Source organism: Onychostoma macrolepis, chromosome 12 (genome assembly GCF_012432095.1).
Source record: "Onychostoma macrolepis isolate SWU-2019 chromosome 12, ASM1243209v1, whole genome shotgun sequence".
NCBI lineage: Eukaryota > Metazoa > Chordata > Actinopteri > Cypriniformes > Cyprinidae > Onychostoma > Onychostoma macrolepis.
The window spans coordinates 16,667,043-16,682,874 of record NC_081166.1 but is presented as its reverse complement, the minus strand read 5'-3'; the positions used below and the strand labels follow the sequence as shown (position 1 = coordinate 16,682,874).

Below are 15,832 nucleotides of genomic sequence, written 5' to 3'. Positions count from 1 at the left end.
TTTGATTACTTACACACAGATTCATATATGTATATAAAAGCTTCTCTATGAGAGTATTAATGAGGCTTAAACTTTCACTCTTACTGACAGTTACTGTGTGAGTTAGCATAGTGAACTAGCTATATAGTAGACAGCTAAAAAAAAAAAAAAAAGCTGTCTGGCTGGAAATGTGCCCATAAATGCTGTCTATGTAGGCAGCACACTAGGTTTTGAGACACGACTACTGACTTTGTTGTTCATTAACACCCTCAGGTGAGAGCACAGTGATCAGTGTGAAAGTGTGCTTGTCTTGGACAAAAGACTAGCTTGGATAAAAGTCTTTTTACTTTTCCTCTACATTTTCCATTTTTGGAATATAAAAGATGAAGTCTTCTGGATTTAACTCAAAAAATAGCTAGACTACTACAAACACGTTGCAATGAAAATCAATTCAAAGTAAACATTTTGCTGACCTCATAGGCAGAGAGACTTTATTTTTTGTCTTTTTGTCTACTTAACATTTGAATATGGATTACTGTATCTGGTTATTTGCATGTTTATCATGGACACTCCTAAAGCAAAGTCACTTCATGAAAGAGTCTTGCTTTAATGGACCACTTCTGATGAATGTTATTTTATTGGATGACGATGTGTCGCCCTGGAGTATCAATTTTGTAAAGCCGGCGGTGCTGAGAGCTGTTGGAAATGATTCTGAGATCTCTAAAGACGGTAAAGTATGATCCTAACTTAACAGAATATGAAGAGAGTCTATTTAAATTACTACAGCAAGCCTTTTTAGCTTAAAATGTTCCCAGCGTTACTTGTTGTACTTACATTTTTACTAGTAACAATTCACTTAGAGAGCTCTATAATTAAAATCCTACAAGTAACAATGCCATTTAGAAAATAATTTTTTTTTTTACTAGTTACAATTAGAGCTATCTAATTTAATTAAAGAGCTGTGCAATTGCATTCTTACTAGTAAGAACTGAATTAGAGAGCTCTACAATTCAGCTCTTACTAGTAAAAATTATCATTAGAGAGCTCTCTAGTTCAATAGTAACAGTTGAATTATAGAGTTCCCTAATGGAATTAGAGAGCTCTGCAATTGCATTCTTACTAGTAACAATTCGGTTAGAGAGCTCTGTAACTGGAATTCATACTTGTAATAATTAAATTATAGAGCTCTCTAATCAGAATGGTTACTAGTAAAAATTTAATTAGAGAGCTCTCTAATTGGAATAGTTACTAGTAAGAATTCAATTGTAAAGCTCTCTAATTGTAATTCTTACAAGTAAAAATTCAGTTGTAGAGCTCTGTAATTAAAAATGAATTGAAGTCAATGGAGACATATGACTAGTAAAAATTCATTGATGGATCTCTCTAAGGAAGGAATTTTTACTAGTAATAATTGAATTAGAGAGCTCTGTAATTGGAATTCATATAGTAATAATTGAATTAGAGAGCTCTCTAACTATAATTGTTACAAGTAAGAATTTAATCGTAGAGCTCTTTAATTGACTTGTTACTAGTCATAAAAATGCAATTACGACAAGTAATACTGGGAATATATTTTAAACTAAAACGGCTTGCCATAAATTACAGTCTTGCAAAGTCATAGCCTAATTATGTTAAACAAAAGAAACATAAGATTTTATGACAACTATGAATACATATGAAATGTAGTTTAGTTTGAAATAATCATGTCAGTTCTAAATTGATATAGTTTGAATCTAATTTGTTTCTTTTCCCACCTTTTTTCTAGAGGAGAATCCCCAATTAGAGGTAAAATTCAGAGGGTTTAAAACCATTTACTACTTGAAAAAAGGCTGCGCCAGTAGCGCCTGTGAGGGGGTTGAAATTTTAAACGATCTTGCGGTCAGTTCTGGTCTTCTTAATTCCTTAGACATACTTTATAGAAATTACACTATATATGAAGTGTCTTCCCACTGACGGTTGTGATTTCTTTCTAGAATGCAGGCGAGGAGGGATGTACTCTGCTGGGACCAACCTGCACTTACGCCACTTTCCAGATGGTTGAGTATGTTCGATTTTGCTTTTACAGAACTTGCTCTTGATCCTCAGAAGATCCTTAGGTTTGCCTAAATGCTTAGAAATCCATTTCAAATCAGTTATCACTTCTTGTGAAAAAGAAGTGTATTAAATGTGCATTTGTTGGTATTTTTAATCTTAAAAGTATATATATATTTTTTAATTTGGACTTATAATATAAATAATATAATATAATATAGATAATATAAATTAAATAAAAGTTCAAGGAGTTGAATTTATATAGTTTAAATGATAATACATTTTAAATAACATCCATTTAAGTGTTATGATATGAGTTATGGCTTAAGTTGCTAACTCAAACCATTTAAAGTAGTGGATAGTCTGTCTATGTTTATGTTTACTTACAAAGCAAGTACTTTTGACCAACTAAACTAAAAATAAAATATATGCTATTTAATGACTAAAAGCTAGTGTAAGATTAGAAAACGATCATAAAGCAAAAACTTTGGTCAATTTGCATGCATGTGATATGTGTGTGACCACATTTGTAGTCTGGAGATTGGTCTGAACCTCAACATGCCCATCATCTCAGCCGGAAGCTTTGGATTGTCCTGTGACTTCAAGAGAGATCTGACTCGACTTCTGCCTCCAGCAAGAAAAATCTCCAGCTTCTTCATTCACTTTTGGAATGTCACAGATAATATCAAGCCTAAATGGAAAACAGCGTATATATACAAGAAGCAGAATAACACAGAGGACTGTTTCTGGTGAGTATGTAGTGATTGTACATTATAAGAGATATTCCCATATGGTTCTCTGTATGATTTTGGGTCTGTGTCTGTAGGTACATAAATGCTCTTGAGGTGGCTTCAGGCAACTTTTCTCCTAGTTTAGACAAAATTGTGATTCTGCGAAAAGAGGATGACCTCAGTACAGCTCTGGGAAGTAATGGCCGGGAGAGTAACTGTGAGACCTTATTTTATTTGAATACTAAGGAAAAATAACCTTAATTTGTAAATGTTTTACTTATGTTAATGTATGCCTTCATGCGTGTCTCTGGTCAAAAATCTTCCAAAAGTCTGATAAGTTTCAGTGCAATATTGTTATTATTTATTTATTTATTTTTGTTACTCGATTTCTGTTTTAAAGTGGTCATTTTATGTGGAACACCTGATGACATCATGGATCTGAAGAACGGCACTATGAACTCTGATCATCGGATCGCTTTTCTTCTGATTGACCTTTACAAGTCAGTCAACTCTTGCTTTCTTTAATCTAGAGAGCTAGTAATGTATTTCATATCTACTGTTCATGACTAAATGTGCATGGATAACCAGCTAACTGAGTAATATAACTATGCTGATCTCAAAAAGCCTAATTTAAAAAGTCTACAAAGTCTACACTTTCTCTCACAGCGACAGATATTATAATGAGACATCTAATGAAGCTATGAAAAATGTCCTGGTGCTAACAATGCCCAACACAAGACAATACACCATTGACACTTCTGGTAACAACACGGTGGGTAAAGTTTTTATTTATGCCCTATTTATGTCCTGACAGGTCAAAACATATTCTGAAATCTCAAACAGAATCTCAATCACCATTCATTCTGTCCCAGAAATTACATTTTCCTTGTTATATTTATTTCTAGTTTACATACACTATATGGACAAAAGTATTGGCCTGGCCATTACACCCACATTGCATTCTAAATACATAGATATGGAGTTGGTCCCCTGTTGCGGCTATAACATCTTCCACTCTTCTGGGAAGGCTTTCCACATGATTTTGAGTCCAGTGGCAGTGTATTTTACATCACTCCATCTGACACCTGGCATTGTTGGTGATGTGAGGCTTGCATACAGCCATAGAAACCCATGAAGCTCCATCTCCACAGTTTCTGTTAATGCCAGAGGAATTTTGGTTCAGCTATGGACTCAGAACCAAGCACTCGGTGGCCTTGCTCTGTGACTTCATGATCTTCTGCTTCTTGCTGCTTTTCCTAAATGGTTCAACTTTCCAATAATACCACTTACAGTTGACTGTGGAATATCTAGCAGGGATGAAAAGTTCACTGAACTCTTCTGAACATCCCATTTTTTCACAAATGTTTGGAAATGCAGACTGCATGGCTCTGTGCTTGATTTTAAATACCTGTGGCAATGGGTCTGATTGAAACACCTGAATTCAATAATTAAGAAGTGTGTGCTAATACTTTTGTCCATGTAGTGTATGGTAAATACACACATTTAAATATCAATCAGTAAATACAGTACATTTATAATACACTATTGTTCAAAAGTATTATCAAAAGTGATAATAAAGACATTTACAATGTTAAAAAGATTTCTATTTCAAATAAATGCTGCTCTTTTGAAAGTTCAATTCAAAGAATCCTGAAAAAAGTGTATCATAGATTCCACAAAAAGATTAAGAATTACAATTGCTCTCAACAAGAAATGTTTTTGGAGCATCATATCAGCATATTAGAATGATCTCTAAAGGATCATATGAGACTCGAGTAATGGAATTATCACAGGAATTAATGAAACATTTTTAAACATATTTTTTAAATATATTAAAAATAGAAAGCAGTTATTTTAAATTGTAGTACTATTACTGTTTTACAGTATTTTTGATTGAATAAATGGAGCCTTGGTGAGTATAAGAGACTTTAAAAATGATTAAAAAACCTTGTGAACTGTAAACTTTACAATGATTGTGTATTTTCACACGTATTTGACACAACTGTAAAACAGTCATAACCGTTTTTCACACAATAATTATTGACATTTTTTTTTTTTTTGATCTTTGTTTAGATAGTTTTAAAATGAAATAATTTATATTTTTATGATAGACTTTTAAAATTTATATAATGTCAAATAATATAAAAGGCATCTATAAATGATAGAGGCAGAGTTTGTAGGACAATTTTAAATGTGGTCTTCTTGCGTGTTAGTTTGCTCATTTTTCACATTCACATACTGATGTTTACCTGTTATGGATTAAGAAGCATTCATTCTCATCTTCTCACTGTTCTGTGCGCAGATGAATGATTATATTGCAGCGTATCATGATGCAGTGCTGCTGTTCAAACAGGTGATGAGGACCATGTGGAAGATGCCGTCCTCAGAAATTCAGGATATGGAGTCTGTCAGTATGAACTACTTCAGAAATGTGTCTTTCAAAGGTAAAAAGCTTCAGTCATTTCTCATAATATTGGACTTGCTTTGGTAGATCCACAGGATAATACAAATCTGAAAAACCCATACCACAGGTATAGCTGGAGATTATCAGCTGGATGAATATGGTGACAGGGATCTCACATTTTCTTTGATCTACACTAACAGCAACAATGAGGTATGCCAGAGATTTCAGACATATCATTCTATCTGTGGAACTGTGGAGTGATTATTCATTAAAACCGACTTCTTTTGAACTTTAGTACAAAATTCTTTATGAGTTCAACACATCCACCAACCACACACAGCTAAAGGACAGCAATCCTTCCTTCATTTGGCCTCATCTCCGTCTGCCTGAAGACCGGCCAGATCCCACAGGTACAGAGGATTCCATCATTTTTCAAAAGCATCAAGTTTTATTGTATATTATGAAATAAATGTACTGTGTGTTTATATAAAAACATTATTTATTTATTTAGACTTGCAATTCAACATCATTGTCATAGTATTGTGTACTGCTGTTGTGGGGATCATGGGCACGCTTGCCTTCATCTTTTACTGGTTAGAGCGATACTTTTGTTTAAAAAAAACACTTTTATTCTATGAAATTGTATGTAGCAATATATTTATTGTTTTATATATTTGTATGCATTTTAAAGGCAAAATAGACATTACCGTCACATGCAAAAAAGATGGTCTCATATTTCCTCCGAGCTCATTATGCCTTTAGAGTCGAATGAGTGGAATATGATCAGTCTGAAGGTAATGCACTGGCATCAAAGTTTATTTACTTTTATACTAAAATGTTATTAAAAACTAAATGTTTTTAAAATGTTACATATTTAATTATCTCTTGTCATTAGATTGAGGAAGACTCCACACAAAATAGTAGCTACATCCTACGCCGTGCACGTTATGATAAAAAGGTACTGTATAAATTCTCGCTTTTATCTAAAATGATTCATAGATGCAAACTCCTCACCTTTTTGAGATCAAAATAGGTCATCTATGACATTTGTGTAGATCCAATGAAAAAGTGTTTTTGGTGGGGTGGGGGTCTTTTTACAGTAGCCTACCATTAGTACCAATTCATGTCTGTACCCACTTGTAGTCAACCACTTTTAAACGCTCCTGTGTGTTTTTGTGTACATGCTCTGATGTCGAATTACAAAACCACAAGTTTATTTGCGTGTTTTTGCAGCGTTGAGTATTTTAGCCAATCACAGGCATCTCTGTTGAAAGCAATGGCCAGTCAGAGGTGTTTTCTGTAGGTTAATCAGAAGAATCCCCTCTGAACTCTTTTTTGTTTTCGTAAATTTACAGTTCTACACACTTGCAGATCTACCTAATATAACCAGAGAGAGAGAAAAAACCGCATACACACGGTATAAATAAGAGATTGTTTGTGTAGTTAGTCATTGATTTATCAGGAGTTTTCGCGTAAGCTCGGTCAGTTGCGCTATAAGAGCTTTGCTCTGTTTCTCTAGAATCTCTACGTAATTCATTGACAATTTGAAGAAAAGTTTTGTTTGTCTAAAAGTACTGAATGTCCACATATACTGTTTCAAGAGTGACAAACACGAGTGTAAAAGATTACGCAAGTGAATCCGCTAAATTGTTCCGTCAGTCATTGCTATGATTGACAGTGATAACTGCCGGGGCGGAACGATCAATCTGACAAACCGATGTCAAAAATAGACCTGTGCATTAGGTGATGCAGAATAAGTTCAGAGTAACAAAACTACAACAGCAACATGAATATATTTAGTAGCTTCTACAGTTAAAACACTCTTTTTGATGTATCCTTTTTAAGGCAAGAAAGATATGTAGTTTTAAATTAAATCTAAAAATACTTCAAAATATTTAATGCATTATTATTTAATTGTACTTGCTGCTTCAGTACAGTACAGTACAGTCCTAAAATGTGTTATAGTCATCATTTTATAATAAATTCAAAATCAAGACCTGAAAACTAGGGAGTGGAAATGGCAACTGAGCTATTGAGTGATCCTCTGCTGCCATCTACTGGATATAATGGTAATTTCGTGTAGTTGTCATCTCAAAAGTCTTTGTTTTCCACAAGTTTTTTTTTGGCACGTTTTCATCATCTCCATGAATGAAAAGTGAATTTTAAAGTGAATTTTACTGAACAACTGTAAAGTTAAAAATAATGAGGCTTTTAAATATTGTATAATTGTTTAAAAAATGCGGAGGGTGTTGCGTGACTTTGTCACCTTTTTTTGTTTGCATCCCTGATTATTCCATTACTCTGAGTTTTTGTAATAAGGTTTGTTTCTTTATAGATTGTTATCCTTAAGGAATTAAGGCTTACAGATGAAAGCTTCACTGAAAGACAGAGGATAGAGCTCAACGCGGTAATGGGACTTCATTCTCTTCACTGAACAACAAAACACTGACATTGAATCATTTTAAGATAAAGAAAAACTTTTAAGTAACTTTCTGTTGTTCACAACCAATATCATTATGCCACTTCCATTTCAGCTATTGAAAATTGATTATTACAACCTGACCAAATTTTATGGGACAGTCAAATGTGACAATGAGTATTTTGGCGTGTTTGAATATGGAGAGAGAGGATCCCTTAGAGTGAGTATTACAATTACATTAAAGGTATCTTAAAGTCTGATTTAGTAGACAAACACTATAATATGTTTTTATTTATTCTTTTAGTATGCGCTCAATGATAAGATTTCATACCCAGAAGAGACCTTCATGGACTGGCAGTTTAAGATCTCTGTCATGTATGACATTGCAAAGGTAATGGAATGATACAGGTGTTTATAATTTGATTTATAATGATTTATTGATTGATTGATTGCATATAGCTGTGCCTAGAGAAATTGCTTAAAGGAATAGTTCACCAAAAATGAAAATTTGCTGAAAATTTACTCACCCTCAGGCCGTCCAAGATGTAGACGAGTTTGTTTCTTCATCAGACATGTGAATGGGTGCCTTCAGAATTAAAGTTCAAACAGCTGATAAAAACATAATCACAATAATCCACAATTACTCTATCCATAATATCTCTCCAGTGAAAAATCATCTAATCTGAATCAGGAGAGAAATATGCACAGATCAAGCACGATCATCTAAACATGTCGGTGGGTATTGATGTGAATGGACAGGTGATGGACTTTTTCACTGAAGGAAGCATCATTATGGATTATAAATGGTTTAAAGTTAAAATGCCTTTATGATTATTTTAATGTTTTTACAGACATGCAGGTTATGCTTCATAAAATGCACATTAATTGATGGACTTTATTCGTGTTGATTGTGTATTAAATTTTCATTTTTGGGTGAACTATTTCATTACATTTAAAATGTATTTGCATATAGCTGTGCCTGGATAGATGGTTTAAGATAGGCTATCTATTAATAGTTATGTATTTGTACTGTACTAACCTAGTTTCTTGCATGAACTCTTTGCCCTCCTGCAGGGCATGTCTTATCTCCATGCAAGCAACATTGCAGTCCACGGGCGTCTTAAATCGACTAACTGCGTGGTTGACAACCGTATGGTAGTGAAGATTGCAGACTTTGGCTTCAATACAATTCTACGTCCCAGTAAAGGTGAAAGGGTGGTTTATTTTTATCATGGAAAAGAATCTCAGTTATTCCTACATTATTAGGAATAGTTATTTGGTTAACCATTTCCTTTTGTGTTTCTGCTTGTCTCAGATCTGTGGACGGCCCCTGAACACTTGAGGAAGGAGGGGACCTCTCAGAAAGGAGACGTGTACAGTTTTGCTATCATTTCCCAGGAGATCATGATGAGAAAGTGCACATTCTATACAAGCGCCTGCTCTGATCGTACTGGTGAGAGAAAGCCGCATTCAACTGTGACACCTACTGGTGATATCCCATCATGCGTGCATTTGTTTATGCTACATGCGATGTTTAATTTTGAAACCATAGTTAAGCCAAAAAAATTAAATTCTGAACTCAATCATTTACTCACAAAAAAAGTTTTTTTTTGTTTGTTTTTTTGGAATAATATGCTGGTAGCTCTTATCCATGCAATTACAATGAATAGGGAATGAAGCTTTAAAGTTGCCAAAATGTTTTATAGTTTCATTATAAAGATTAAAATTGTTGTTTTATTAAAAATATGGTGCAAATTATACAAACGTGCATGAAATATAATTATGAGTTAAAATATCATCATGTGCAATTACATACGCCCCACAGACCTACAATTAGATGGAGATTTTATTTTTGTCTACAGATTAAATATTTAAATCAGAAAATAAAAGGTTTTATTTTTTATTTGCTTCAGTTACCTAAATGTTAATGTTTTTTTTTTTTTTCAATGTAAGACAGCAGCAGGACATATTAAGACATGAACAACATTTGTACAAGGATCTTGATTTATATTGTGATTTTTTTTACTGGAGAGTCTGATCTTTCTTGTCTTCCACCACCTGTCAAACTGACCGTCCTCAAGGTTCTATATGACTTCACACTTACATATAATAAATAGAATAAAGTTTATGCGTATTTGGCGTGCTGTCTGAGGCAAGTAGGGCTCGCTGCAGTCCAAAGATCCAGGGGGCGTGGTTGGATCCACATCCAGGGGGTGGAGATGTAGGTTTAGGGGTGGAGATGGGGTGGGTTTAGGGATCAGGGGGTGGAGATTGGTAGGTTTAGGTATATGTAAGGTGGGAGGAGTTGGATCTGGATCCAACCACGCCCCCTGGATCTTGTGGGCTGCAGCGAGACGCTCCTCGTCTGAGGGGAGGGCTCCGAGCTCAGAATTTTTGGCCTGAACCCAGAGTACCCCCCTACAGGTTAGGACAGGAATAGTTGTAAGTGTGGAGAAGGGGAGGTGGAGGGATTCTGGAAAACTGTCAATGAACAGAGGTAAGTGAGGTACTGATTGTGCTCCTCTCGTGTTAATTAGGTTAATTATCTGAACGTGCTCCTCCCGAACTTTGTTAATAAAACATAATTTGTTGATGAGCAGGTGTTTCATAGATGGATCATTGACATATTTTTGTTCAGTAACTGCCTTTATATTTCTCTTCCTTTTTGATTTTCAGTTTTTCTTTCTCTGCCATTTTATAAATAAAAAGAAATCCCTGCTGTCGGCTGATTTTGCTGCTGCATTCAGGTTCCTGTATGTCCCTAATTTTTCCCTTTGCTGGCGGTGAAATGATATTTGCTGCCTGCTCTGTCTTTGTATCCTCTATTTTGCTTGCTTGAATTTTGGGCTTTGTCTTTTCATTTTCTCTTTTATTCATATGCGTAATTTTTGCACTGTCCGACTCCATCCAAGCAAGCTTTGCTTTTGCAGGTGGTGGAGTTGCATATTCAGTCTTTCTCTCCTCTTTTTCTTTTCTCAGATCCAGCTCTACGATCATTTCACTCCCTCACTTATGCTTTTCAGGAATTTCATCTTCAACCTTGGTATTGTGTGCAGTACTGATGTCCATCCAAGCAAGTTTTGCCTTTTCTGGTGGTGGACTTGCATCTGGACATTTTATAGTTGAAGGGTCTGTCTTTCTCTCCCGCTTTGTCCTTCTACTCCTTCGTCTTTCTGGTAGACACTCTTTCTCCACCTTATCAGATGCCTCCTGAATTGTCAATGGTTTGTCCACAGTGGACAGAGATGGCAGTATGTTCTCCTCAGCAGGTGGAGTAAGATGTTGATGTGCTTCCTGAACCATCAGTGGTTCAGCTACTGTTTTTCACTTCATCAGGTGGAGTTTGCTGTTCAGGTTCCTCAAACTGAACCAAAAATAGTTCTGCCACAGCAGAGAAAAATGGCCATATTTCCCCCTATTTGGGTAGAGGGTGTTGAGGAGCCACCTGAATCAACAATGGCTTTGCCATTGTGGTGGAGGAACGTGGAAATATTTTCAGCCAATATTTCCAGCTCAACAAAAGAGTCTTCAGAGCCTCTCATTTCCTCCAACTTTATATCTTCTGAAGGGAATTAGATGGGCTCCTTCTGAATGCTGTTACATTCAGGTCGCCCTGATAGGATACTGAATGAAGCAAGAGAAACTTTTGCCATGTTTCGCGAGCACTGTGTTTTGTTTAATATTTAAGTTGATTATGTCATTCATTTACTCACCCTTTTGACTGGTAGTGTATGTTTAACAGAAGAAATTCAGACAGATTTGGAAATTGTTTTTGGTTTAGGTGAACAATTCCTTTAACTGATCCACTTTTTATTATTATTTATTTGTTTATTTATTTATTTTACCAGAGAAACTGGCCAGAGTGCAATTCCCTAGTATGACCTCCTCTTTCTTCAGACCTGACCTAAACTTTGAGAGCACTAGTGAAAGAGAACAAGAGGTATGTATGTGTGTATCTATGCATATGTTTGACTGTAATGGCAGCCAAATAGTTATGAAAAGCAGCCAAAACATACAGGCAGTTGACACATAATAGCCTGCAGTTGGAAATGTGCCATAAGCATTCAGCTTTTATGATCTTATTTTATTTAAAAGCTTGGAGTGTTTGTGCTTTTAGAAATGAATTTTCTCCCACCGCAGGACCAATAAATTAGTTAGTTGAATTAGTTGATGGGTTACTGTGTTTAAAAAATGGTTGGAAAAACAGTAACATGGGTAACACTTTACAATAAGGTCTTATTTGTTAACATTATTAATGCATCAACTAACAGTAACAATGAGCAGTATATTTTTTACAGCATTTATTAACCTTTGTTTGTTAGTTAATAAATATGTTCATGATATTTCACAGAGCATTGACTTCACAGAATGTTTGATCTTAAAAATGTATTAGTAAATGTTGAGATTAACATTAAGATTATTAATGTTATAGAAATATTGTTCTGTACTCAATAATCTGTTTCTCCAGGTGTGCATGCTGATCAGAAATTGTTGGGATGAAGACCCAGACAGAAGACCAGACTTCAAAAAGATAGAAAACACTCTATGGAAGATTGTCAGGTCACCTTTATATGCTTTTGTTCAACCAGTGAAAAATCTTAAAGATATTGTAACCACATAGAACATGAAATAAGCACATTAGACCATTAGAATGTATGAGGACCATCTAAAACTCCCATTAAATAATAATTCTGTCTCTAATAAATGATTTCCTGATTTGATTTTGAATAGTCTGGACAACCAGGAACATGAGAGCTACATGGAGAACCTGATCCGCCGGCTGCAGATGTATTCCCGTAACCTGGAGCGGCTGGTTGAGGAACGCACAGCTCTGTACAAGGCTGAGAGAGACAGAGCGGACTGCCTGAACTTCATGCTTCTGCCAGGGTCTGAACACAACAAACACTGCAGAATCTTATTAGAGATGCGCAATATATCAGTAACACATTGTTATTGGCCAGTATTGGGGATTTTTAAAAAATGTACATGCTCGCTTTCCATATTTTTACATTTAGATTAGCATTGCTGTCATCTACTGTTCAATTTAGTTAAATATAGCCTAATATTTAGCAAAACTGTAAATAATTATAAATCTTTCACAGTGTACATTATCGTTTTTTGATGCCTAAATGCATTTTTTAGTGTTTTATTGTTATCTAGACAGTCTTGTATAGACTTTAATGTTAATACTGCCAGCTAATTAATCAAATCATTAACTCTCAATGTTTTGGATTTGTTGCAGGCCGGTTGTGCGCTCTCTAAAGGAAACAGGGAAAGTGGAACCTGAGCTCTTTGACGAGGTTACCATTTACTTCAGTGACATTGTGGGTTTCACCACATTGTGCCACTTCAGCACACCCATGGAAGTAGTGGACATGCTCAATGACATCTACAAAAACTTCGACAGCATCCTTGACAATCATGATGTCTATAAGGTATTTCAGACAAATGAACAGTGGGTTTTGTTGACTATAGTGCTAGAAATCCAGTAATTCCAAAGTGACGTTTGTGTATCTGTTTCAGGTGGAGACGATTGGTGACGCATACATGGTGGTGTCTGGTCTTCCTCGACGCAATGGGAACAGGCATGCAAAGGATATCTGCTGCATGGCACTGGACATCCTGTCCTTCATGGGCACATTTCAGTTACAGCATCTGCCTGGGATACCCATGTGGATCCGCATCGGTGTGCATTCAGGTAACGGCCACTCATTCATTGTACTCCCCTCAACACTGAGTTCTTATAAACTAAAGTTTTGCAGAGGGCATTTCTTAACGGCACAGCAGCAAAAAATGTGTTTAAATATAAGGGTTAGTGTAAGAAAAAATAGAATGTTGAAGATCTCAATGAAGAAGTCATCAGTGACCCAGAACAGTCTCGCTTCAAACATATATATACTTTTTGATTAAAAACCCATAGTGTGTAATATGTCTGTCTAATGTGCACAGGGCCCTGTGCTGCTGGTGTAGTCGGAATTAAAATGCCCAGATACTGCCTGTTTGGCGACACTGTCAACACAGCATCTCGTATGGAGTCCACAGGTCTACGTGAGTAGTGCTGCAGTTATTTTGAAATTACTTTCTATTCATCAAAGAATCCTGATTTTCACAAATAGATTAAGCAGCACAACTGTTTTCAACACTGATAATAAGAGATAAACATCAAATCAGCATATTAGAATGATTTCTGAAGGATCACATGACACTGAGGACTGGAGTAATGGCTGTTGAAAATTCAGCTTTGCCGTCACATGAAAATCTTACTTCAAATTGCATTATAGTTTTTCTCAATTGCACATTTTTTGAAACAATCTCTAAACTGTATGTGCAATTGTCAAAACTGTGTGCTGAAACATCAGAACCCTATTGCATGTCTGCAAAAGGTAGTAACTCACCCAAAACATTTAATTCATGCTTCAAAACCTAGTTATTGTGTCAGTGACTTGGCCAGTGCCACCAAAATGAAAAACGTTTTTTTGTAATTGTGCGAGCCACACTGGTCAAAATGTTTGGATGTTTTTTTCACCGTGGAAATATTTGTTATATACAGATTTCATTTTGTATATATGCATTTTACTGAGCATTTTAGATACATATTTCAACAGTAGGTAAAAATGTATTAGGACAAAAAGGAAATGAAGATTTTTATTTATACAGTACATTTATTTTTGTAGAAATGTGTTACATGTAAACTGAAATTTCACCATTGCTTATTCATTTTTACACACTCTGTTGTCTTCCCCTAACAACAGCACCACACATTCTTTCATATCTTCCTATTGCTCTTCCACAACAAGCAACTGTGAATGTTCATAGTTTACACGTAACACAAATGTAATGTACAAATATATATGTATTTATACAGCACTGCAGCAGCTGCTGCTGCTCTTTAGGGTTGTGATGTTCATCCTCATTAAAAAATGGTAATGATTGTGCTGGGCAAACTATATGTTTCTAAACTTGATTGATTGGCAAGACTGTGATCCACATTTCATTGCAACGGCAAGTAGGGGTACAAAGGGGCAGAAATGTTCCAATGAATTTGTGGAAACTTTCCAAAAATTTGAAAGAAAACTTGAGAAAGATTGAGAAAAACTGTAAAATGTTACTTTTTTTTTTTTTTTTTTTTAAATGTTACTGGACTTTTGAGTGGTACTGTAAATCTATTCTCCATCTTTCCCTAACCAAAGCATTGTGGGAAATCCCTCTACTGCTATTCTGTATTTTATTCTACATTGATCTTTTCACCCCAGCACTACGAATTCATGTGAGTCAGTCGACTATCAACATTCTCCAACGCACAGACTGCAAGTTTGAGTATGAAAAGAGAGGAGAAACTTACTTAAAGGTGTGATTATTGTCTCTCACTTTTGTAAAAATGTTTTAATGATTGTTCTCATCAGTGTTATTTACACTATTATGATATTTATTAATAGTTTGAATTAGCTTTTTATATTTTTAGTTTTTAAATATTAAATGAAATAGTTTGTTTTACAATAACAGCATTGGTCCTTATATACACTACAGGGTAAAGGAAAAGAAACAACATACTGGTTGACCGGAGTTACAGGGCAGAATTACAATCTGCCTACACCTCCAACAGCGTGAGTTTAACATTTTATGATCTATATCAATCCTCATAACTCGACTGTGAATTCATTACTTAGATTTCATTATTGTGAACTCTCCTCCTGGCAGGGAAAACTTCCAGAATCTGCAGCAGGACCTGTCTCAAATGATAAAGACGTGTCTAGAGAAGCGGCCCTCCAGCTTGTGGAAGAGAAAGACCCTTTCAGCACGTCCCAGGAAGCTCAGCGCGGAAGTGGAAATGAATTGCACAGAGCAGCCAGAGTATCTCCACCTGGCCACCGGTGACAGTTTTAGCACATACCTGTAAATCCAACGCTGAACATTAAACTAACACACTGCCACATGTGCATCTGGACCAAACCCTTTTTTGCTAACAGAACTGGATTTCAGTGTAAATCACTGCAAAATGTAAATACTGTATATTTGGATTTATTATTATAGAGTTATCTAACATTATTAGTTGTTATTAAGTGTTGTAAACTTCTATTTCTCCTTCTTAATCTAATCTGACACAGCAATAAGCTAAACTTTAAATGCAATTGCATTAATACGTTTAACCATGCAGCGATGTTAAACACTGCAACAAACTGCAGTACATCTGACGTTATTCAGTGATTGTTCATGGAGCATGTGACTGTAACAGTATGTTTCGTACATTAGATATTTAATTTTCATGTA

At 35.3% G+C, this 15,832-nt stretch overlaps 1 protein-coding gene across 1 annotated transcript; it reads left to right on the top strand.

Moving 5' to 3' along the window:
• The first annotated feature begins 304 nt into the window (after positions 1-304).
• Positions 305-15,762, top strand: gucy2cb (guanylate cyclase 2Cb). The gene is made up of 27 exons (XM_058793673.1): positions 305-708; positions 1,745-1,857; positions 1,953-2,020; positions 2,544-2,759; positions 2,837-2,958; positions 3,142-3,241; positions 3,408-3,513; positions 5,044-5,185; positions 5,273-5,355; positions 5,441-5,555; positions 5,657-5,738; positions 5,837-5,939; positions 6,041-6,103; positions 7,481-7,552; positions 7,680-7,784; positions 7,869-7,955; positions 8,639-8,771; positions 8,880-9,017; positions 11,413-11,504; positions 12,033-12,124; positions 12,296-12,451; positions 12,807-12,999; positions 13,088-13,262; positions 13,514-13,612; positions 14,818-14,912; positions 15,092-15,168; positions 15,263-15,762. Exons 1-27 carry the CDS (start codon positions 507-509, stop codon positions 15,459-15,461), a joined length of 3,228 nt encoding a protein of 1,075 aa, XP_058649656.1. The 5' UTR covers positions 305-506; the 3' UTR covers positions 15,462-15,762.
• The last annotated feature ends 70 nt before the right edge of the window (positions 15,763-15,832 follow it).

Coding starts and splice junctions, on each gene's coding strand:
- gucy2cb (XM_058793673.1), top strand. CDS start 507: ATGGATTACTGTATCTGGTTATTTGCATGTTTATCATGGACACTCCTA. Junction 5,556..5,656: donor AGACCGGCCAGATCCCACAG/GTACAGAGGATT, acceptor TTATTTATTTAG/ACTTGCAATTCAACATCATT. Junction 11,505..12,032: donor CTAGTGAAAGAGAACAAGAG/GTATGTATGTGT, acceptor CTGTTTCTCCAG/GTGTGCATGCTGATCAGAAA.